The sequence below is a fragment of the Pan paniscus genome, chromosome 1 (assembly GCF_029289425.2).
Source record: "Pan paniscus chromosome 1, NHGRI_mPanPan1-v2.0_pri, whole genome shotgun sequence".
NCBI lineage: Eukaryota > Metazoa > Chordata > Mammalia > Primates > Hominidae > Pan > Pan paniscus.
Window position 1 is genome coordinate 126,012,062 of NC_073249.2, and position 22,878 is coordinate 126,034,939.

Genomic DNA, 22,878 nt, shown 5'->3' on the forward strand with positions numbered 1-22,878 from the left:
TGACAGCATGTTCTCACTTCCTGTCTCTGTGTTACATTTTGGTAATTATTGTGATATTTCAAGCTTTTTCATTATTACATCTGTTAATGATGATTTGTGATCAGTGATCTTTGATGTTACTGTTGTACTTTGGGTTGCCACAAACCAAGCGCATATAAAATGGCGAACTTAATTGATAAATGTTGTGTGTGTTCTGACTGCTCCCCACCAACCAGCCATTCCCCCAACTCTCTCTCTCCTTGGGCCTCCCTTTTACCAGAGACCCAACAATATTGAAGTTAGGTCAATTAATAACCCTACAATGGCCTCAAAGTGTTTAAGTGAAAGAGTCACATGTCTCTCACTTTGAATCAAAAGCTAGAAATGAGGAAGGCATATAGAAAGCCAAGAGGCTGGGTGTGGTGGCTCACACCTGTAATCCCAGCACTTTGGGAGGCTGAGGTGGGCAGATCACCTCCAGTCAGGAGTTCAAGACCAGTCTGGCCAACATGATGAAACCCCGTCTCTACCAAAAAATACAAAAATTAGCTGGGCGTGGTGGCGGGTGCCTGTAATCCCAGCTACCTGAGAGGCTGAGGGAGGGACAATTGCTTGAACCCAGGAGGTGGAGGTTGCAGTGAGCCAAGATCATGCTACTGCACTCCAGCCTGGGTGATATAGTGAGATTCCGTGTCAAAAAGAAAAAAGAAAGAAAGAAAAGGAAAGCCAAGATAAGCTGGAAACTAGGCCTTTTTCATCAGACAGCCAAGTTACGTATGCAAAGGAAAAGTTCTTTTTTTTGAGAAGGAGTCTCATTCTGTCGCCCAGGCTGGAGTGCAGTGGCACAATCTCAGCTCACTGCAAGCTCCGCCTCCCGGGTTCACGCCATTCTCCTGCCTCACCCTCCCGAGTAGCTGGGACTACAGGCGCCTGCCACCACGCCCAGCTAACTTTTTGTATTTTTAGTAGAGACGGGGTTTCACCGTGTTGGTCAGGATGGTCTCGATCTCCTGACCTCGTGATCTGTCTGCCTCAGCCTCCCAAAGTGCTGGGATTACAGATGTGAGCCACTGCACCTGGCTGGAAAAGTTCTTAAAGGAAATTAAAAGTGCTACTCTTATGAATGCTGTAATGATAAGGAAGTAAAACAGACTTATTGCTGATAGGGAGAACGTTTTAGTGTTCTGTATAGAAGATCAAACCTGCCACAATATTCCCTTAAGCTAAAGTCTAATCCAGGGCAAGGCTCGAACTCTCTTCAAGTCTATGAAGGCTGACAGGGGTGAGGAAGCTGCAGAAAAATAGTTCCAAGCTAGCCGAGGTTGGTTCATGAGGTTTAAGGAAAAAAGTTGTCTCTATAACATAAATGTATGAGCTGTGGAAACAAGTTATCCAGAAGGTCTAGCTAAGGTAACTGATGAATCACTACACAGTAGATTTTCAGTGTGGATGAAACAGCCTTCTATTGGAAGAGGATGCCTTGTAGGACTTTAATTGCTAGAGAGGAGGAGTGAATGCCGGACTTAAAAGGACTGGCTAACTCTTGGTAGGGCTAATGCAGCTGGTGACTCTAGATTGAAGCCAGTGCTCATATATATAGCCTTATGAAAATCCTAGGTCCTGTAAGAATTATGCTAAATCTATTCTCCCTGTGCGCTGTAAGTGGAACAAGAAAACCTGAATGACAGCACATCTGTTTACAGCATGGTTCACTGAATATTTTAAACCCACCCTTGAGACCTGCTGCTCAAAAAAATAGATTTCTTTCAAAACATTATTGCTCATTGACAATGCACTTGGTCACCCAAGAGCTCAGGCAGCGTACAAGAAGATTACTATTGTTTTTATGCCTGCTAACCCAACACCTATTCTACAGCTCATGGATCAAGGAGTAATTTTGACTTTCAAGTCTTTCTATCTAAGAAATATATTTTGTGAGGCTGTAGCTGCCCTAGATAGTGATTTCTCTGATGAGTCTGGGCAAAGTAAATTGAAAACCTTCTGGAAAGGATTCACCATTCTAGATGTCATTTAAAATATTCATGATTCATGAGAAGAGGTAAAAATACCCACATTAATGGGAGTTTGGGAGGGGTCGATTCCAACCCTCCTGAATGACTTTGAGGGCTTCAAGACTTCACTGCAGGAAGTAACTGTAGATATGGTAGAAATACCAAGAGAACTAGAATTAGAAGTGGAGCCTGAAGATATGAAGGAATTACTTCAATCTTAGGATAAAACTTGAACAGATGAAGAGTTGCTTCTTATGGACAGGCAAAGAAAGTGGTTTCATGAGATGAAATCTATTCTTGATGAAGATGCTGTGAACATTGTTGAGATGACAACAAAGGATTTAGAATATCATATAAACTTAGTTGATAGATTACTAGCAGGGTTTGAGAAGATTGGCTCCAGTTTTGAAAGAGGTTCCACTGTGGGTAAAATGGTATCACACAGTGTTGCATGCTACAGAGAAATCTTTCATGAAAGGAAAAGTCAATCAATGCAGCAAATTTCATTGTTTTATTTTAAGAAATTGCCACAGCCACCCCCATCTTTAGCAACCACCACCCTGATCAGTTAGCAGCCATCAACATGGAGGCAAGACCATCCACTAGCAAAAAGATTAAACTCACTGAAGGCTCAGATGATTGTTGGCATTTTGTAGCAATAAAGTGTTTTTAAACTAAGGTATGCACATTTTCTCGACATAATGCTATTACACACTTAACAGACTACAGTATAGTATAAACATAACTTTTATATGCACTAAGAAACCAAAAAAATTAATGTGGCTGGCTATATTTTGATATTCACATTATTGTGGTTATCTTGACCCAAACTTGCAATATCTTCATGGTATACGTGTATATTCTGCCTTATATTTTAAATACAAAGACAAAGTCTTCAAAATAGAGCAGTGATTCTAGTTATGCCCTAATTTAGAATTTTAGAGCAGTAATTTTAAGAATTTAAAAGGGCTCTGAGACCAAAGAGCTTAAGAATTGCTGCTCAAGAGTTAAGTTGCTGAGCTTATATTTCATAGATGTCTTTTTCAGGTATTTACAGGACAATGGGCAAGTAAAGGTCCCTTTCTTAAGTAGCTGCCAAGGCTGCTTTAGGAGTGTTATAGTAGCAACTCAGCATTTTGAAGGGCATGTTTAGTCTTGCATTTTCTCGCTGAAAAGCTCAGATGAAAGCCTTATGCAGGTGTGTGGAAGAATTTGAAGAAAGGCAGTGCTCCTGCCTCTTTAATTGACATGAACTCAGGAAATATAGCTTTACTGTCTTAAAAGTGTTGTTTGCTTTAATCCAATCTAATCTTTTCTCACTACAGGGCTACAACACACAGTGATCTTGTTCTAAGAGCAACAAAGCTGGGAATTCCTTATAGAGTTATTCACAATGCCTCCATAATGAATGCTGTAGGCTGCTGTGGTTTACAGGTAATGCAACAAAGGAGGTTTTTCAGTGGAATTAAACAAAAATGTTTTATTTTTCCACAAATTGAAAATACATTTAATTGTATTTTATGAATCATAAAACATACTACTATTTGATACTAGGCTACTTAGTATATACATAGCCTGAATTTTTTAACACTAATTTTTTTATGCTAGGTTTTCCCCCTTATTGGAATCGAATGTTTAGATTTAGCTAGAAAATGATTTTAACCTTAAATCCAACTTGTACTTACATAAAAAGGAAAATATAAACTAATCCAAATGACGTACTCAGCATTGTCGAGGCCCATGATTTTTCATATAGTATTGTTTTGTGTGCTGTCAAGAGCATTGTGATGCTGCATTTCTTAATAGAATCAGTATAAAAGCTAAAAGCCAGTGATATAGGCTTTTAAACCAGGTTTGCAGTTATTGATGTGTAAAGTTAGTTATTTTTGTGTCCAACAGTCTTGGTTCTGAGGGGTTAGAGTGCCCCACAATTGTTTCCAAGATTTACTTCTTAGCTACTATCATTTATATCTTTATCATTTATATCTTAGCTACTATCATTTTCCAAGCTTGGTGTTTGTATTCTGATGTTCACACATGGATAATCCATGACAACTATAACTGCTGCTTGGCTAACAGTGGTTTTAAGGCATCATCAATTGTTAAGACACATTCCTATTTTCAGATATATCATAATAGGAAAACAACATGCATCTTAGAAGCTGTGAAATAAGTATTTCCCAGTGTGTCTTCCTGAAACACATAATTTAAAAATAGATATTTTCAAGAAGATACGTTAGCATCAGGCACCAATGCTATGTCTGTAGCTTTAGAGGACTATATTTTCTGTATGACTTGGAGAGAATAGTTCAATTTAATTGACTAATACTGGCTTTTTATGTCAAAATGTTGCCTGTGTTTATGAAGTACTAGAGAAAAAGTATAAATGATTGACCTGACCTGACAGTATTCACCACTTGCTCTTAGTTGTTATGTTTAAATTAGCATGGAATTTTGCTATCTTTTTTGTCCAAAATGCATACTTTTTAAAAAACCTTGCCCATTCAAGTCTTTTTTTCCCATTTTGAAACCCTTCTGAACATTTCTGTGTTGGAGTAAGTCAAATGCTGTTCATAGAACTATAAAATGTTAGCACTACAAAGAATGCTATAGGGATGGAGAAAATGATGCCAAAATATGTTCCCAAGGTCATTCAGGTAGGTAGATGGAGCTAAAACTCTTGATCCCTAGTCCAGTATTCTTCCCTTCTGGGGGTGTCCAAGGGAGAGAGTACAGTCATGGGTTCTTAGTTTCTGTTGCTGGTTCGGCCAGTAAAGCCCCTTCCTCATCCCTCTTTTCTGCTTATCACTAGAGACAGAAACTAAAAACCATGGCTTCAGGCTGCTAAAAGCCTAAAACAAAACAAAACAGAAAAACAACAACAAAATAAGGCAGACTGGACAAGCTTGTGACAATGCTGCCTTTTAAGAACTGATGACGGATGGCTGGGTGTGGTAGCTCACGCCTGTAATCCCAGCACTTTGGGAGGCCGAGGCAGGTGGATCACCTGAAGTCAGAAATTCAAGAACAGCCTGGCCAACATGGTGAAACCTCGTCTCTACTAAAAATACAAGAATTAGCTGGGCGTGGTGGCAGGGACCTGTAATCCCAGCTACTGGGGAGGCTGAGGCAGGAGAATCACCCTAATCCACAAGGCGGAGGTTGCAGTGAGCTGAGATCGCGCCATTGCGCTCCAGCCTGGGTGACAAGAGTGAAAACTCCATCTCAAAAAAAAAAAAAAAAAAAAAAGAATTGATAACTGCTAGAAGAAAGAAAAAAAGGAGAGAAATTATCATTTGATAAATAAAGATATGTAAACCTTAAGCCAATAGGACATACATTTTTACCATATTTCATATAATTTTGTGTCTTGTAAAGGAAGTTAACTAGCCCTTTCTCCATCATATTTTGCTCTAAATTAAGCTATTTTTAATTAATTTTTTTGCTTCTTTATTAAGCATAAAAATAGAACACATCCCATATAAATCTGTTTTATAGACTGGTTAAAACTAAACCTGGGTGACCCTGTCCTTCTGATCCTCCACACTGATAGATAGGTGAAGTGTAATTGTTCTCGTGTCTAAATTGGGTGAAGGTATTTGAGTGGGAATTTACGGTGAGAATTAGCAGTCTTTATGTAAGCACCTACAGTCATATCCACATATATTATTTTTCAAAAAACTTTCTCACAATTGTGTATGGGATTTCTCTAAACAGCCACACACCATTTTCCCCCCAACTTAGTTTTATTATCTAATCTGGATATGAAATGACTATTTGTGTGAAAAACAGGAGGTGCCTTTTAAGGTTCTGTCTTATATAGTGATCACATTTCTATGAAGATATACTTCTTATACCACTGAAATTATTCATATCAGAAGAGGTAATTATTGATTCATTTTGTACAGTTTTTTAATATAAAAAGCATTAAAAATCATATGCATAACACCTTAAATTTTAAAATAAATGTATAGATATCCTGCATAATGCAAGTACTTTGACAAAGTCTTCTTCCTTATAATAGCTGGCCTTTTTCTCTTTACTATTTGGACTAGCGCTTATGGAAGAAAAAATAACCTAAATCTGTGGTTCTCAGACTTAGTATTTATTAGAATCACCTAGAGGGCTTGTAAGACAGGTTGCTGGGCTTCATATTCAGACTTTCTGATGTAGTAGATCTGGGATGGGGTCTGAGAATTTGTATTTGTAACAAAGTCTCAGGTGATACTGAAGCTATTGCTACAGGTACCATACTTTGAGAATTACCAACCTAGACAAATTAAAAACTTAGAAAGTGAAAGAACTGTGTTGTCTTTTGTTTGGCATGGCAGGATTGGAAGAGTAGGTTTTTAATTCCCAGTATACACTTGTTAAATGTAGGATGTTGAGAGGTTATCTTGCCATGCTCTCTTGCTCAGTTTTTTAAAAGGGAGATGAGAACCACTGTGAAAAGGCATTCTGTCATCTCCGTGAAAGAGCTTTCCATGAGTTCAAAAACAGCCATCAAGTTATTGAACAGAGTAGATTAAAGAGTAGCAGTATGAAATTTCTAACCTAGAAATAGACAGACTTTTCAGCTATCAATTTATCAACCCCCTTTGAACTATTCTGTTGTTTTTGTTATTTTCTAAAGAAACAACATGCAGAGTTCAGAATCAACCACTGAGTATTGTTCATTACCTTTGTAGTTTATTAGCCAACAGAAAATTTTTGTTTATCACTATGATGGTAAAAATCGTTGTATAACTATCTAACACTCCTTCATACACACAGACATTCACACACACAGCCAGTTGATACGCACTATCTTACAGGCTTGCCATAAAATAAAATTCTCTACCACAAACTCCATATTCCTGATGAAAATTTTCCTTGTAAAATAAAAAGTGTATTAGAGGCTTCCAAGTTAGACATCTTTAAAGAGAATAGTGATCCATTCATTCAACAAATACTGTTAACCTACTTATTTTTCTAAGTGCCTTTGGATACAGTGATAAACTTGACCAGTAGGGTCCTTGCTCTCAAAGAGATTCTATTTTAGTGGGCAGAAGAGACAACATCAATAAAATGATAAATATTAGATAATGGTAAGCATAAGAAATTCAAGTAGACTGGTATTTAGAGAGTGACTAAGTCACTACTGAGGTCGGGAAGGTATCTCTAAGAAGGTGACATTTGAGATTTGATATGAATCAAGAAGGAACTAGCATATTCCATACAGAGGAAACAGTGCAAAGGCCCTGAAGTGAGAATGAGCTTGGCTTGTTAAAGGAACCAAGGAAAGGCTTGTTGGACCATAGCAGGCAAGGGAAAGAGTGACCTGAGGTTGGATAGGTGGATAGGGCTGGATCACTAGGCTCTCATTCAACATTAGGAGTTTAGATGTTATCCTAAGTGACATAGATTGACATTGAAGGGTTTTAAGCAGTATAAATACTTGATCTGATAAATTTTTTAAAACATAAGCTTTGGCCAATATGTGGAGATTGAATTACTGCCAGGCAAGATTGGAATTGAGGAAATCCTCTAAATTACAGTCATTTAGAGGAAAAATGATGGTGGCTTGTACTGTATGGAGTAGGACGTAAGAGAAGATTTAGAAAGTGAACTTGTAAGAGCATTTTCTATTAAGAGAATTGAGATTTGGGGAGATGTAGAGAGCCATTTCTGCCTTACTGATAGTCCTAGGAAAGGAATTGGGGTCTTTATGCTAATGGGTCCTTTTCCACCATCTCCACTACCACAGTTATTATGGTTTGTACCCCCAAAGACTTGTCTATAGGCCTGGATTCTTCTATTACTACTGCTCGATTGGCTTCCTACTTTGATTGGTTCTGTTAAACTTGTTATTGCTAGAGCAGTTGCCTCCTGTCACTAAGAGCCCTGTGCCAGTCTTTCTGTGCTTTCAGGACCATAGATTAATCATAGAATTGATTATGTGGAAGAGTATGATTAGGTTTATCTTACTCCTAGACTCTTGAGGGTATGGATGTTGCCTTGAAGTCTCTACTAATGTCTTGGGAAGAGTTAAAGTCATGGGGTAGGTATTAAATACATGTATGTTAAATGAAAGAAGCCAGACATAGAAGATCATGTATTATTTGATTCTGTTTACATGAAGTGTCCCCAAAAGGCAAATCTGTAGAGACAGAAAGTAATTAATGGTTGTTTGGGGCTGGGCATTACAGGGATTGACTGTGAATGGACATAAGGGGTCTTAGTTGGGTGATGAAAAATGTTCTAAAACTAAGTATGGTTGCACAGCGTGGTAATTTACTAAAAAGCATTGAATCATACGCTTGGAAGAGTCATTGTTATGTGATGATAATGCAGTAAAGTGGTTAAAAAAATGAATTATATGAAGTTAGCTAGATAGGCAAGAGGGCAGAAGGCATTCCTAACAGAGAGAGAAGTGTAGTTAAAAGAGAGAGTCTTGGAAGCACTTTAGGGAATCTGTAAGGTATTGCAGTAACACACACACACATACAAATATGTGCATACATAAATACCAAAGAAACCTTGGCTGTCTAGGGAGTCAGTTAACACGAGGCTTAGAATATATCTATGTTGAATAAGAATAGACTACATATTGGGTAGAATTGGTAGAGGAAAAATATAATGGAAAAGATTTAGAATTGAACTTCAACTTAAAAGCCCTTGTTTTACTTCTTGCCTAGGCAGTAACTAAGGCGTCATCTTCTCTGGATCTCAGATTACTTTACTGTAAGGGTATGTGGTGAGGATTGGGAGGGAGACTGGATGAGAATGTTGGTTTTCAAACCACACCATGATGTATGAAGATGCTTTAGGGATTCTGCAGACAATGAAGTAATGACATAACACTAAATAACAGAGATTTAGATCCTCAGGGAGCCCAATCATTATCTTTAACTCTATTGATGTTTTACTTAAGAGTAGTTCATTTAGAAAAAAAGAACTAAATGTACACTAAGTGCCAGTAAGATGTATGAAAATTACTAAACTAGATAAGGTCTAATATAGATTTGGAAGCCAAAAAGCCAGCCTCTTTTCCAACATTTAGCAAAGATTATCTTGACTGAGATACTTTAGGTACTCAAATTTTCATTCAATAAATTTTAGGATTTTTCACATTAAAATAATAGTTATAAACACATATACTTTAAAATCATGTTTTAAAATTCCTAACATATTTCTAACACTTGTATTTGTTTAACATTTTGCAGATTTTTCTAATGAAAGAAAAGCCTATTTGTATGTCTAAAGCCAGGCATGTTGGTTGTATTTAGATGTCCTGGTAATGAAAATTTGCTTAATAAATTGAGGATCACTCTTAATAAATCCGAGATTTTTCTCAATACACAGAAGATAGGAGAATAAAGCACTTTTCTTTGTTTTTTGTTTTTGTTTTTGTTTCTGTTTTTTTGTTTTTTTGGGTGGGGACGGAGTCTTGCTCTGTCGCCCAGGCTGGAGTGCAATGGCGCGATCTCAGCTCACTGCAAGCTCCACCTCCTGGGTTCATGCCATTCTCCTGCCTCAGCCTCCCGAGTAGCTGGGACTACAGGCGCCCACCACCACACCCAGCAAATTTTTTTCATATTTTTAGTAGAGACGGGGTTTCACTGTGTTAGCCAGGATGGTCTCAATCTCCTGACCTCGTGATCTGCCTGCCTAGGCCTCCCAAAGTGCTGGGATTACAGGCGTGAGCCACCGCGCCCGGCCAAAGTCCTTTTCTTGAATTCATGAGTTTAACATTTCTGCAGAAGCAGTTAGCTTAGACATACAGAATCAGAATTGCTTCCATTTAGCATTGTTCCTGCTTTAGAAGAACCATTTTCCTTGATAATAAATGATTTCTAGGCTCACAGAAAATTAGGAAGATATATTGAGTATAAAAAGAAAATAAAAAAGCATCCATAGTACCACCACCTAGAGATATCCACAGTTACCAATTTTGGCACATTTCAGTCTTTTTATTCAACACTTAGTATGTGTATATTTACTTGATCTTATAGGCCAAACAAATATTAGAAAAAATTGCAAATTCTGAAATACTTCTTTGTATAGAATTTTATTATCTTTCTTAATCATTTGTGTGATAGAATATATTAGTTCTCTTGTAGAAATTTGGTGACTGAAATGGTTTTAAAACATTTTAAAAGGCAGATAAATGAGACAGTTCCATGAAACCAGGTAGCAGTGATTTCAGATAAAAACTGCATTATCAGTTGTGGCTGACTTCAGAGAAAAGGTTGTATAATTTCCTATCATTGTGAAATGTTTCCACTTTCTCTTGCTATTGCATGAGTGACCTTGAGTATTGCCATATGTTCATCTGTTTATATAATGCATTTCTAGTTTGGAAAAATGTATATTACTTTCAGAAAGTAACAACTCATTTCCTCTCTTTTTTTTTAATACCACAACATTCATTGTGATAGTCAGCATTGTCGACCTTGTAGTGATTCTTATCGTTACTTTTCAGAAGCATTAATTGGTTTCATTGTTGTCCAGGGACTAATGTAGTAATGAAAAACCCTAGCTTAATACAAAGAACACCTAGTTTTAGTGTTCTTTGTATTAAGCTAGATTTTATCATCTAGAGTTCTATATCCTTCTGTGGTCTTAGAAGAAAATAATCTAAGCTCTTTCTATTCTTTTAGTCACTTAGGAACAGTTTTTGACTACCTGCTAAGTCATGAGCATATTTAATTTTTTTTCTTCCTTTCTGTTTCCACTTATTACTGGTTCTAATCATTATTTTTTTAAATAGCCACCTTACCATCATTTTTTTCCTACTTCATAGTTTTCTTTTTAAATTGTAAATATAATTATGCCATTCTTCCATTAAAACAATTTTGGTAAATTAATCCCCATCCTATATAGAATGTTCAGTTACTTGTATGTTGTATTAGTCCATTCTCATGCTTCTAATAAAGACATACCCAAGACTGGGAAATTGACTTTGAGGTCAATTGTGACTCAATTTTGAGGTCAAATTGACTTTGAGGTCAATAAACTGTGGAGTTTAATTGAGTCACAGTTCAGCATGGCTGGGGAGGCCTCAGAACACTTACAATTATGGCTGTAGGGGAAGCAAACACATCCTTCTTCACATGACAGCAGCAAAGAGATGCGCAGAGTAAAGGGGGGAAAGCCCCTTATGAAACCATCAGATCTTGTGAGAACTCACTATCACGAGAACAGCATGGAGGTAACTGCTCCCCACCTCACCTCCCCCACTACCGGGTCCCTCCCACAACATGTGGGGATTATAGGAACTACAATTCAAGATGAGATTTGGTTGGGGACACAGCCAAGCCGTGTTATATATGTTTATGACTTTATCATATTATAAACTCTTTGATTTACTCATTTTCCTATCTGCCATTGCATTCTATCACAGTGCCATGCATATAATGAATATGTAACAAGTACTTGCTGAGTTGAATTTCTTATTTATTTTTTCCCCCAACCCCCTGCCTTCCACCCTGGAGTTCGATCTTGTCTTTGAAATTATATGCTGTAAATTGTCATTTTAAAATTTAATTTACAAGTGGCTCTCATTTATGTGTGAGAATAAATCTTGTAGCTCTTCTGTCTACGTAGTCATTCAACTTTATGTACCTAGTGTGTGGCCATGTGCATACTCTTCCTTAGTGTCATCAAAAATCAATGTTACATCAATGGCATGCAAATTGTATGTGGGGATAAAAACAACAACAAACAAAACCCATCCCCAAGAACAGTATTCTGTATAGAAGAGAAAACTAGTCACTCTTGATTATGTGGTTTTGTGGTACATTTTTTGACAGTTTTGCTGGCTTGGCTTTCTTTCACTTCACAGATTTAACTGATTTAATTTAGGATATAAATACATGATACTTGCAGGGCTTAATAGAGTTCTTAGCAAGTTTAATTTTTCTTAACAGATTTTTTTAGCTTTAATACCACAGAAAATATTTTTATTTGTTATATAAAATAACAAAAGCATTGAAATCTAAAATGGAGTTTTACAAAGCATCTATGCTTCTAAAAGGAAAGAAATATTGATGGCTATGAGATGAGTTAGGAGACTGTTAAGGTTATTCAGGCAAGTGATATTGAGAGCTCAAACCATGGTTGTAGGGAAAGAAATGAGTAGTCAGCTACATAAAATATACAGCAGAATTTACAGGAATTGGCACTAAATAAGATGTCAGGAATTAGATATATGTTTAGAGAGAAGTCAGGCACAGTTAGCTATTTCTGGGTAATGGCTTAATGCCATTTTAAATATTGCCCAAGACTTCCCGCCTCTGTTACTTTGTTCATAGTATCTCATTCTTTCCCCATGTTCGGCTTCTCCAGTCTTAAATCTTAACTGTCTTTCAAGGTCTAGCTTACACCTTGTATTTTCAGAAGATGCCTTCAGATGCCCTCTTAGTGGGGGAAATGCTGAATCCTTATAGTGCTTAGAGTCTATAGCATATTTAATAATAATTACTACTACCTACTATTGTCTTTCTTGAGCATCTTCTAACTAGATTGTGCCTTATGCCTAATGAGTGGATGTTTTGAGTTTTTTTGGTTTTTGTCCTAGATAAAACATAATCCAATGTAAGTTAGGTAAACTGCTTTCTCTATAGGTTACTCCAGGTTAAAATTTAAAAAGGCCTGTGTTTACCTACTGTTTCTTACAAAACAGCTGTTTTTTTAGTCTTTAAATTTAGATTTGCAGCAATAATGTTTTGGAGGAAAAATGATCACAGCACAAAGGCTTATATGAATATTATAGGATGGTTCAATACTTAGGCTTCTGCAATCTCAGTTCTCATCACTGTGTCACTTTGCTCTAGTATAGTTCACTGGTAAGCCCTTCGATTGTGAAACACAAAGAACTGGTTCTTTTGTTCTTTGAGGTATTGACATATGGTGAAATTGTTTGCATAATGTTCCAGGATTCACTGAAGAAGTTTGCACCACAGCTACAGGAGTGGTTACAGTTTATAAATCAGGGTCCTGGAGAGCAGTGCTTGTGTGAGGTTTTCTTTAATCTCTCAAATTAGACAATTCAAAGACACTGCTACACAAAATGCTTTAGTGTTTATATGTGACTTGCATCTCAATTCTTTCTTAAGTGGTCTGTCACTTTCTTTTTGAATGAAGAACTTATTTCCTTCCATGACTGTATTCCCATGACTCTTAAAGTATTTAAGACTCATTTAAAGTATGTATTATTGCATATATAATTTTTTTAACAGTTTTACCTTGAAGCTTTTTTACGGAATAATACTAATATTTCATAGTTTGATCTGAGATGTGAAAAATCCTTTTTAGAATGTAAACAGTTGAACTTGTCAGAATGAAATCATAAATGTAGTTTCAAGTATTTAGTAATATTTTTGAGCTTACTCCAATAAGGAAAGCAGTTGGATTAAAGCAGGACACAGCATTTTAGAACATCTTCATTATTAAAACATTATCATTATTATATCATCAAATTCCTAACACTAAGACTTTTCCATGTGCAAGGCACTACTAGGCACTCTGCATACTTTGTGTCATTTAACCCTTAAAAACCACATTTTTATGTTTACAGTTATTATACCCATTTTGTAGAAGGGTTCCTCCCAAGGATTGGGAATGTTACTTGACTTGTCCATGATTAATCATAGTAAGAACCAGTGCCATGACTGCAGAGCCTTTCTCTGCTGTATGAGACATGAGCAAGACTGCACAATCCATGAGAGCCAGAGCTGTGTTTTGCCTGTCATTTTAAACCTGTGACTAGCATAATACCTGGTACATAGTAGATGATCTGTAATAAGTATTTGTTGGCTAAGTTTGCCTCTCATCACCCAATAATAATAACAAAACCCCTCAGCAGGGCCAGGACCGATCCTGGTAGCTTGGCACAGAGTGAACATATTCCTGGCATTCCACATTGGAACTAGAAATACATTGTCACAGGGAAACCTGTCACATGTGGCAGGAAGTTTCATGACTCAATACTTGGAGTTACATGGGTCTTTGTACACTGACCTGTGAATTTGATTGCTACTGAATAGCATAACTTCTATGAGATAATATGTTTTTAGGCAGCTTTCAAATGGACTTTGGGAGTAAACCTTGTTAGTAGGTAAGATGTAGGCTGTGGCCTATGAAGAACATGATGAACCTTCCCTTTAGAACTCAAAGTCACCATTATGAGTATTGATTATAGTTTATAGGACCTCATTATGTAAAAACTGAGAAACGTTGAGCTGCTGCTCTAGGGAATTAGGGATGAAACACCTGAATGCCCCACCTTCTCTGTTTCCTTCCTGCTTGTCTTCCTCATATCTTGCTGAGCCTCTGAAACTGATTTGAAAAGCCTTAGGCTACTGGAAGCAGAGGATGACTAATCCTTGCTCCAGACCAGGTTCTGCATTTTTAATTGAAGAACCCAAGGCTGAGAAAAGTGACTTCCTGAAGTCACACGGCTATTTCAGGCACACAGTTAATTTGTGGCAGAGGACTAGATGTGAGTCTAGTGCTTACCAGTTCTATTATAAATTATTTCAAGTACTATTTAAATTGAATAATTAAATCTTTATACAACTTTAGTATTCTGTTTTATATTGTCTTTGAAAATAAATGTCCTTTGCTCAGTGCTGAGATAAGAACTAATATTAACCTATTGTTTCACAGTTTGAATAACTTTTTACATGTAATATGATCCTCACAACCCTAGGAGTAGGAAAAACAGAATTTTATCACTATTCCTATTTTAGAGATAAAATCTTACAGTAATATCACACAGCCAACAAGTTGCAGAGCCAGAATTCAAAAGTAGATTTTCTCACATAAGATTTGAAATTGGACTCGCTTAAGTGAGCTAGTTCAGCCAGTCTGGATCAGAGAAGCCAGCTTCTTGGTTGTAGTGATGGTGAACCCGGGTGGGCCACTTGTGGGTTAAAGAGAAGGTTTGGAAAAAGGCCCTCATCCCTGAACTCTATAGTGAGGGAACAAATAGAATCTTGCCAAATTAAGGGGCTATAGGTTTGGAATAATGGCAGGAGTGAGCATATGCTTTGTTTTCTTGAGATAGTGTGATGGAAGGGAGCATTCCCTCAGGCTAGATTTAAGTGTTTATTTTTATTTTAGTTAGCTATGTGACTAGCTAAGTCAGTTGCTCTTTCTACGCCTTGATGGTCTCATCTGTAAAATGAGAACAATATTAACCTTGTGAACCCCACTCTGATTGCTCAGAACTCTTTTTTTTTTTCTCCTGGGTTCTTTGCATTTCAGTATTTTTAGCAACTATATAGCTAAATTATGAAATTGTTACACATGTTCCTATACAGAATGCAGAAATACTAGAAACTTATTACTGAAACTTACTTACTACTGGCATCAGAAAGACACCAGCTACCATGAACCAAAGAGAAGTTTCTGTTACCTTTTTTGGTGACAGATTTGATCCCCAACCCATATCAAGTTGGATATTCACTTTTTATTTTGGTTGTAAAATGATTAAATTCTCTCCTTATCTATGAAATAGTAGTTAATTGTTCCATCATTAATTAATGTTTTTTTTTCTAGTTATATAAGTTTGGAGAGACAGTTTCTATTGTTTTTTGGACAGACACTTGGAGACCAGAAAGCTTCTTTGACAAAGTGAAGAAGAACAGACAAAATGGCATGCACACATTATGTTTACTAGGTAAGGGTTTTGGAATTTCCTTGAAGTAACAATATGGAACTATCATACTGTTCTCATTTTGATTTTGTGTTAAGGTCTGTGGATAATTAGCTAGAGGTAAGAAAAGACACAGTCTAGCCATTCTATGCAGACCACACTCTTTCCCATGCTCTTAGAGAGACACGCATCTTCTGCTTCAAGTACCACATGGCTATTTCTGCATACACACCATAGTTACGCTGCTCCCTCTTATGCCCTGCCCTAGTAGATCCTCTACAGTATTGCATATCTTACTCATTTGTCCATCAAGGATTTACTGCAATCCAATAGACATGCACTGAGCAAGTCTTACCAAGGACCATCCTGCATCTTCCTAGGGAGGTTCTTTGAATACTGCAGTATTGATGCTATCAGATTCACAATGATAGATCTGAAAGAGACTCTGGAGATCATCTTATTGAGGCCTGTTTTACAGATGAAGTTGAGGCCCAGAATATTGAATTATTTCCCCAATGTCACCTAGTCAATTGTTGGCAGAACTGGTAGAATCAGATAGCCTTTTAATAATAGCTCATTTCACTGTACCTTCTTCCCCAAATCCTATTTCCTTTTTAGTGTGGAAAGAGCTGGGATCACTGTCTTTGTTTTCCAAGATAATAGTACTGAGTTTCAGAAAGCCATGGTGTTTTCTTTCTAGCAGAGGCACTGAAATTTTACCGATTCACATTTGCTAATCAGCCCCTATTCTAGTAGCATATGTTGTAGAAAGAAATACTGGTATCAAAGACTTAATCTGTGACTAAACAGAACACAGCTAACTGACATTTTTGATGACTTTGCAATGATACTTCTACTTGGAATCAGAAGACAAAATCCCAGTGCTACTACTTACTAGCTAGAGAGTACTGTAAACATTCCTTAGCCTTCATATTTATCAAATAGGAATAATTCCTCCTACTTCATGGAGTTATATAGAGCAGTACTTCTCAAACTATTTGTGGTAAAGAACCATGGTTGGGTTGTTTAAAACATATGTTTGATTTTTAAATTTTCGGTCTTTTATGTCAGTGTCAAGTTACTATAAATTTTGTACATATTCTTACTCCTGTAGTTACTTCATCATTTACTGGCAACACAAAGCTCACATACTGGCATTGGTCCTGAGATCATACTTTGAATTGTACTGTGTTACTGAAACTGTGTGTGAAGCCACTCACCAAAATGTCTATCACATAGCACAAGATCAGGACAGAGAATAAGCCCATGATTTTGGCCTCTGTATATTAAATACAGATATTCAGAATATTAGACAAGATTTCTGTTTGCCACTTTTTTTTTTTCAAGACAGAGTCTCAATCTGTTGCCCAGGCTGGAGTGCAGTGGTGCAGTCTCGGCTCACTGCAACCTCCGCCTCCTGAATTCAGGCAATTCTCCTGCCTTGGCTCCCTGGGTAGTTAGGACTACAGGTGCATGCCACCACGCCCGGCTAATTTTTTGTATTTTTTTTAGTAGAGATGGGGTTTCACCATGTTAGCCAGGGTGGTCTCCATCTCCTGACCTCATGATCCACCCGCCTCGGCCTCCTAAAGTGCTGGGATTACAAGCGTGAGCCACTGCACTCGGCCTTTTATTTTATTTTTATTTTTTTGAGATGGAGCCTTGCTCTTGTTGCCCAGGCTGGATTGCAGTGGCGTGATCTTGGCTCACTGCAACCTCCACCTCCCGGGTTCAAGCGATTCTCCTGCCTCAGCCTTCCGAGTAACTGGGATTACAGGTGCCTGCCACCACACCCGGCTAATTTTTGTATTTTTAGTAAAGATGGGGTTTCGCCATATTGGCCAAACTGGTCTCGAACTCCTGACCTTAAGATCTGCCCGCCTCTGCCCCCCAAAGTGCTGGGATTACAGGTATGAGCTACTGCACCTGGCCAATTTGCCAAAAATTTTTAAGCTATTTGCATAATATAGCCAATCTCTATTATTTAACAATATTTAATTTTAAGCAACAAAATACATTTTTTGTTTGTTTGTTTGTTTAAGAGACAAGGTCTCGCTCTGTCTCCCAGGCTGGAGTGCAGTGTCACAATCTCAGCATACTGCAGTCTCAACCTCCCATGCCCAAGTGATCCTCCCACCTCAGCCTTCTAGGTAGCTGGAACCACAGGCATACGCCACCACACCTAGCTAATTTTTGTATGTTTTGTAAAGATGGAGTTTCGCCATGTTGCCCAGGCTGGTCTCGAATTTCTGGGCTCAAGCGATCCACCTACCTTGGCCCCCCAAAGTGCTGGGCTTAGATGAGTGAACCATGGTGCCTGGCTGTATGTCTTAATAGAAAAGATTATAATACATTTTTACTAATGATTGGCATTTCTTAGGATAGAAATTAATATCTACAGCAGGGATTAGCAAACAAGTACCCATGGATCACATCTGGCCTAATGTTTTGTAAATAAGGCTTTATTGGAACATGGCCATGCACCTTCATTTATATATTATCTATGGCTACTTTCATGCCACAACAGCAGTGATGAGTAGCTGTGACAGAGACCATATGGTCCTCAAAACCTAAAATATTTGCTGCCTGCCGCTTTTCAGAAGTTTGCTGGCTCCTGATCTTGAGTGAAATTTTATTTAATCTCATGTGCTACACCCTGAATCCCTTCAGTGATGTGTTATAACCTTACACTACTTTCTTCATAGTCTTACCAGCCATATGAATTACCTTATTAACTTGATTTCTTCACTGCTTCATAAGAGCAGAGACTTTATCTTGCTCATTATTCTCTTCCTAATGTCTAGAAGTCTAGCACAGTGTAGGCACTAAATAAATATTTATGGAAGTTAATGGAAGTTTTATTTAGTCTATATTCTCAGACTTGGTCTTATGACCCATTGGCACAGAAAATCTTTAACTCTTGCTAGTTCAATCAGTTGCAGCCAGAATACACTCCTTTTAATTCCATTTTTTTCTTTTCTTTTCTTTCTTTTTTTTTCTTTTTAAAGATAAGGTTTACCCTGTCATCCAGGCTGGAGTGCAGTAGTGCAGTCTCGGCTCACTGCAACCTCTGCCTACCAGGTTCAAGCGATTCTCCTGCCTCAGCCTCCTGAGGCTGGGATTACAGAAGTCTGCTACCATGCTTGTTTAATTTTTGTGTTTTTAGTAGAGATGGGGTTTTGCCATGTTAACCAGGCTGGTCTCAAACCCCTGGCCTCAAGTGATCTGCCCGTCTCAACCTCCCAAAGTGCTGGGATGACGGGCATGAGCCACTGCACCCGGCCCCCCTTTTATTCTTGGCATCTAATTAATTATAGATCTAGATTAGGCCATAAACGCTTCTCTAACACATTTTCTTTGGTCTTATGCCAATATTTGCAATCAGCTAGTATGATGTTTTCTTATTTTAGTTTATTGCCAGTGTGATTTAGTTCTTCATTCATCATTAATTATCTTTATAATTTTGTCTTTGAATTTTCCTTGTAAAAAGAGACTGGTCTTATTTTTTTATAGTCCTTACTAACAAGGACACTGTAAGACTTGTGAGTTGGTATGGACTATGCCATCAGATATATCCATCTTGTTATCCCAAAGTTAGATCCAGTTAAGGCCAGCTGTGGGTAGAAGGTCAAAGTAGATGACGGGCGAAGGATAATTTTTAAAAGGACTTTTGCTAAAGAAGTAGGTGTATCTGAGGGATGAAAAATGGGGATTCATTGGAGCTCAGATACTAGAATGTATGTTTTATAACAGTACTGAAAGGTTCTAAAACAGAACAGGGAAGGAAGAATCTGAGAGGCAGGCTACCTGATAACCTCCCCATATATCCATTAAAAATGACAGGAAAGGCCGGGTGCGGTGGCTCACGCCTGTAATCCCAGCACTTTGGGAGGCTGAGGCGGGCGGATCACGAGGTCAGAAGATCGAGACCATCCTGACTAACACGGTGAAACCCCATCTCTACTAAAAATACAAAAAATTAGCCGGGCGTGGTTGCAGGTGCCTGTAGTCTCAGCTACTCGGGAGGCTGAGACAAGAGAATGGTGTGAACCCAGGAGGCGGAGCTTGCATTGAGCTGAGATTGCACCACTGCACTCCAGCCTGGACCACAGAGCGAGACTCCTTCTCAAAAACAAAAAAAAAGATAGGAAGGAGAGGAAGCAGCACTTATCTTTTCAGAAGCTTTGGAAAGGCAGATAGAAGATCAGTGTACAGGTATTTATTGAGTGCTTACCCTATGCCCCATGTAGAGTTAGTTTCTTTTGGAATACTAAGGAAGTGTAGACGTGGGTCCTGCTCTCAAAGCTTTGAAATCTAGTTTGGAACTAATGTGTTGTGCATGTGAAAGTTTAAAGAACAATTAAGTTCTATTGTATGGAGAGGCAGGAAGGACAAACTAGAAATTTGGCTCTTGAGTTGTCTTTCTAAGAGCTGCCCCTTTTCTTAGCTTTCCTGGGAAAAGATAAACAAGGTTAAACAATGTATCTTCCTTGCTCCATTAACAAAAGCAGGAACAGAGTGTGAAGTATAGGATGTCATGATTTCAAATCCTCAAACCATAGTTCTCATCGTTTTATCATCTGGCATTCTCATTATTTAAATTAGTATGTATTTATTGAATGCCTGCTGTGGGTTAAATTCCATAGGGATTAGTGAGGATAAACCATGGCAGGAAAACACAGAGAATTTAAAATTTACTTAGAAAGACAAGACCAATATATATGATATAATTAGAGGTTAATAAAAGATAGCATTAATTGTGTAGATCTTTCCAAGAACAAAAAGCATTTGAGGAGAAGTCAACAAAGACTTTATGAAGGAGTTAGGACGTACGTTGCCCAGAGAGTGGATAGTTTAATATGGGCTGGTGACTGAGTGGTAGGAGAGTCGCTTGAGTAAATTTATTCAGTAGACATTTATGGAGTGTCTTCTGGGTGCTTCACATTATGCTAGGTCCTGGTACTAAGATGAATCAGAGAACCTTACATTCTAGCAAGTAGAAATAGAGAGGAATAATTATGGACTGTGTGAAGACAAGGGAAAAGTAATGCGGGGTCTGGCTTGAGACGAAGTCACGAATGCACTCCTTGATTAAAAAGGATTTGCCTCTAAAAATTCTCCTCAACCCTCTTCCTTTTAAAAATCAGATTCTATAGAGCATATTTGAAAAGTAAAGACAACTGAAAATATGAAAAATCTCATCACAACATTTCAGAAGCTCAGAGTGAATGAATTAATAAATGGGTTAAAATTTTTAAAATCTTAGAAACGTAATTTAAAGGAAATCTAAAAGTTGACTAACACCATTGATTATAGGGAGGCCACATTCTTAATAACAGGCATTCGTTTTTTTCTCCACAATGTGACAGACAAGTAGAAATATTAAATAAATAATGATATTTCAAACCTGAAAAAGGCTTTCAATGCTGGTTCCAAGAACATTTAAAAATATGTATTTAATATTAACTCTGCTATAATTTCCAAGCAAACTCTTTGATATCCTTTATAAGAAACACTTCTATAATCACTTAGGAAATCTGCATAAGTCTAGTAAAGACTCCTCAGTTGCACTATGTTTATTTTTGCAAAAACAAACTTTGGCTGAACCATTTGTTTTCAGCATGTAAAGCAGGAAGCAGCTGTTGCTGTTGCTGTTGTATACTGAGTTCCTTTGAGGATGTAGAGTGATTCTGCTTTTTTACCTTTTACCAAATAGTTCGGTTGAGCATGAGTGATTAAAAAGTATACCGAATCAAATATTTGTGATGCTTGGACTGTCAAGCTTCTAGAGAGCAGAGTTTATATCTGGTCAGGTCCCTGTGGTATCCCAGTCTCTGGCGCAGCGTCTGACACACAGTCCATGCTCAAATCCCTGTTAAAAGCATGAATACTTAGAATTAAAGTATTTATTCAAAATTATGGCATGTGTTAACATTCGTCAGAAAGCAAAAGACTTTTTTAAATGTGGAAAAGATTTTTTTCTACTTACATTACATCTATCAAAGGGCTTTCAGATGGGTCTGTGCAGTTACTAGCTGGTAGAAATGAAAACAAAGATTGTGATTAGCTGTTAGTAGTGTATATGCCAATGTTTATCTAATTCTTTCCCTTGTCTTCTTTTCCAAAAGGAAATTAGATGTTAGCAGGATGGTCTCAGGGCCAAGTTCATGTTTGTTTTCTAACTAGTGGCACAACCACAAGCTTCCATTCTTCTCTGTGTTACTGTAAGAAAGTGGCTAATTAAAATGTGAGGGAAGAGTGTTTCCCCAAAATTTAGGTGACTCTTAACTGAGGTTTACACATAGGGTTTTGGATAAAGTTTTTAATTAAATTAAAAGAACTATTTTTACTTCCTACAGACATCAAAGTAAAGGAGCAGTCTTTGGAAAATCTAATCAAGTAAGTTATTATTCTGAGAATGCATACATGTGTTTTATTTCCTTGAACAATTCAATACATTCTACTTAAATGACCTGAGTTCTAAAGATGGTTGAAAATGAGCTCTCATTAACAGTGTGAACATTAAGCATTTTTATTCTTACGAAATGATAAGCAGTATAATAGAGTAGAAATAGCAATATATTTTGTAGATTCAACACTGAGAACAGTGGTTGGCATCTAACAGACACTCAGTGTTTGTGGAATGAATTAATGCGTTGGGATTCTGAAAACATGGGTGTGAGGCTGGGTGCGGTTGTTCATGCCTGTAGTCCCAGCACTTTGGGAGGCTGAGGCAGGTGGATTGTTTGAGGCCAGGAGTTCGAAACCAGCCTGGCCAACATGGTGAAACCACGTCTCTACTAAAAATGGAAAAATTAGCTGGGTGTGGTGGCACGTGCCTTTAATCTCAGCTACTTGGGAGGTTGAGGCACGAGAATCACTTGAATCTGGGAGGCAGAGGTTGCAGTGAGCTGAGATCACGCCACTGCACTCCAGCCTGGGTAACAGAGTGAGAAAAAAAAAAAAAGACATGGGTTTGAGTCCTGAGTCTGCCTCTAGTTGAGTGCTCTTGGGCAAGTTACTTCCATCTCTGAGCCTTATTTTCTTCGGATGTATAATGATAGTACTAATCCTTTTTTACTTAGAGAGGCAGTGTCTAATACAGTACCCCCTACCCACTTGTGACTAAGGAGCATTTGAAATGTGGCTAATGTGACTGAGGAACTGAATTTTTCATTTAATTTTAATTAATTAAAAAATGATACTCTGTTATTGGAAAACTTTTAAGTATGTTTGGAACAGCTT

At 37.6% G+C, this 22,878-nt stretch overlaps 2 protein-coding genes across 11 annotated transcripts in view; one reads left to right on the forward strand and one right to left on the reverse strand.

Moving 5' to 3' along the window:
* Positions 1–22,878, forward strand: part of DPH5 (diphthamide biosynthesis 5) — a 35,828-nt gene that overhangs the window by 8,738 nt on the left and 4,212 nt on the right. For all 10 annotated transcript variants that reach the window (XM_008960572.4, XM_063599700.1, XM_003808483.5 and 7 more), the window contains exons 4-6: positions 3,317–3,425; positions 15,537–15,657; positions 21,993–22,032. In XM_008960572.4, coding sequence (XP_008958820.3) covers positions 3,317–3,425; positions 15,537–15,657; positions 21,993–22,032 — 270 coding nt within the window. The remainder of the gene's footprint in view (positions 1–3,316; positions 3,426–15,536; positions 15,658–21,992; positions 22,033–22,878) is intronic.
* The window catches only part of SLC30A7 (solute carrier family 30 member 7), a 105,560-nt gene continuing 98,351 nt past the window's right edge, over positions 15,670–22,878 (reverse strand). The window contains exons 12-13 of the transcript XR_010110792.1: positions 21,623–21,668; positions 15,670–21,505 (exon numbers count right to left, since the gene is read on the reverse strand). The gene's annotated coding sequence lies outside the window, so the exon portion shown is untranslated. The remainder of the gene's footprint in view (positions 21,506–21,622; positions 21,669–22,878) is intronic.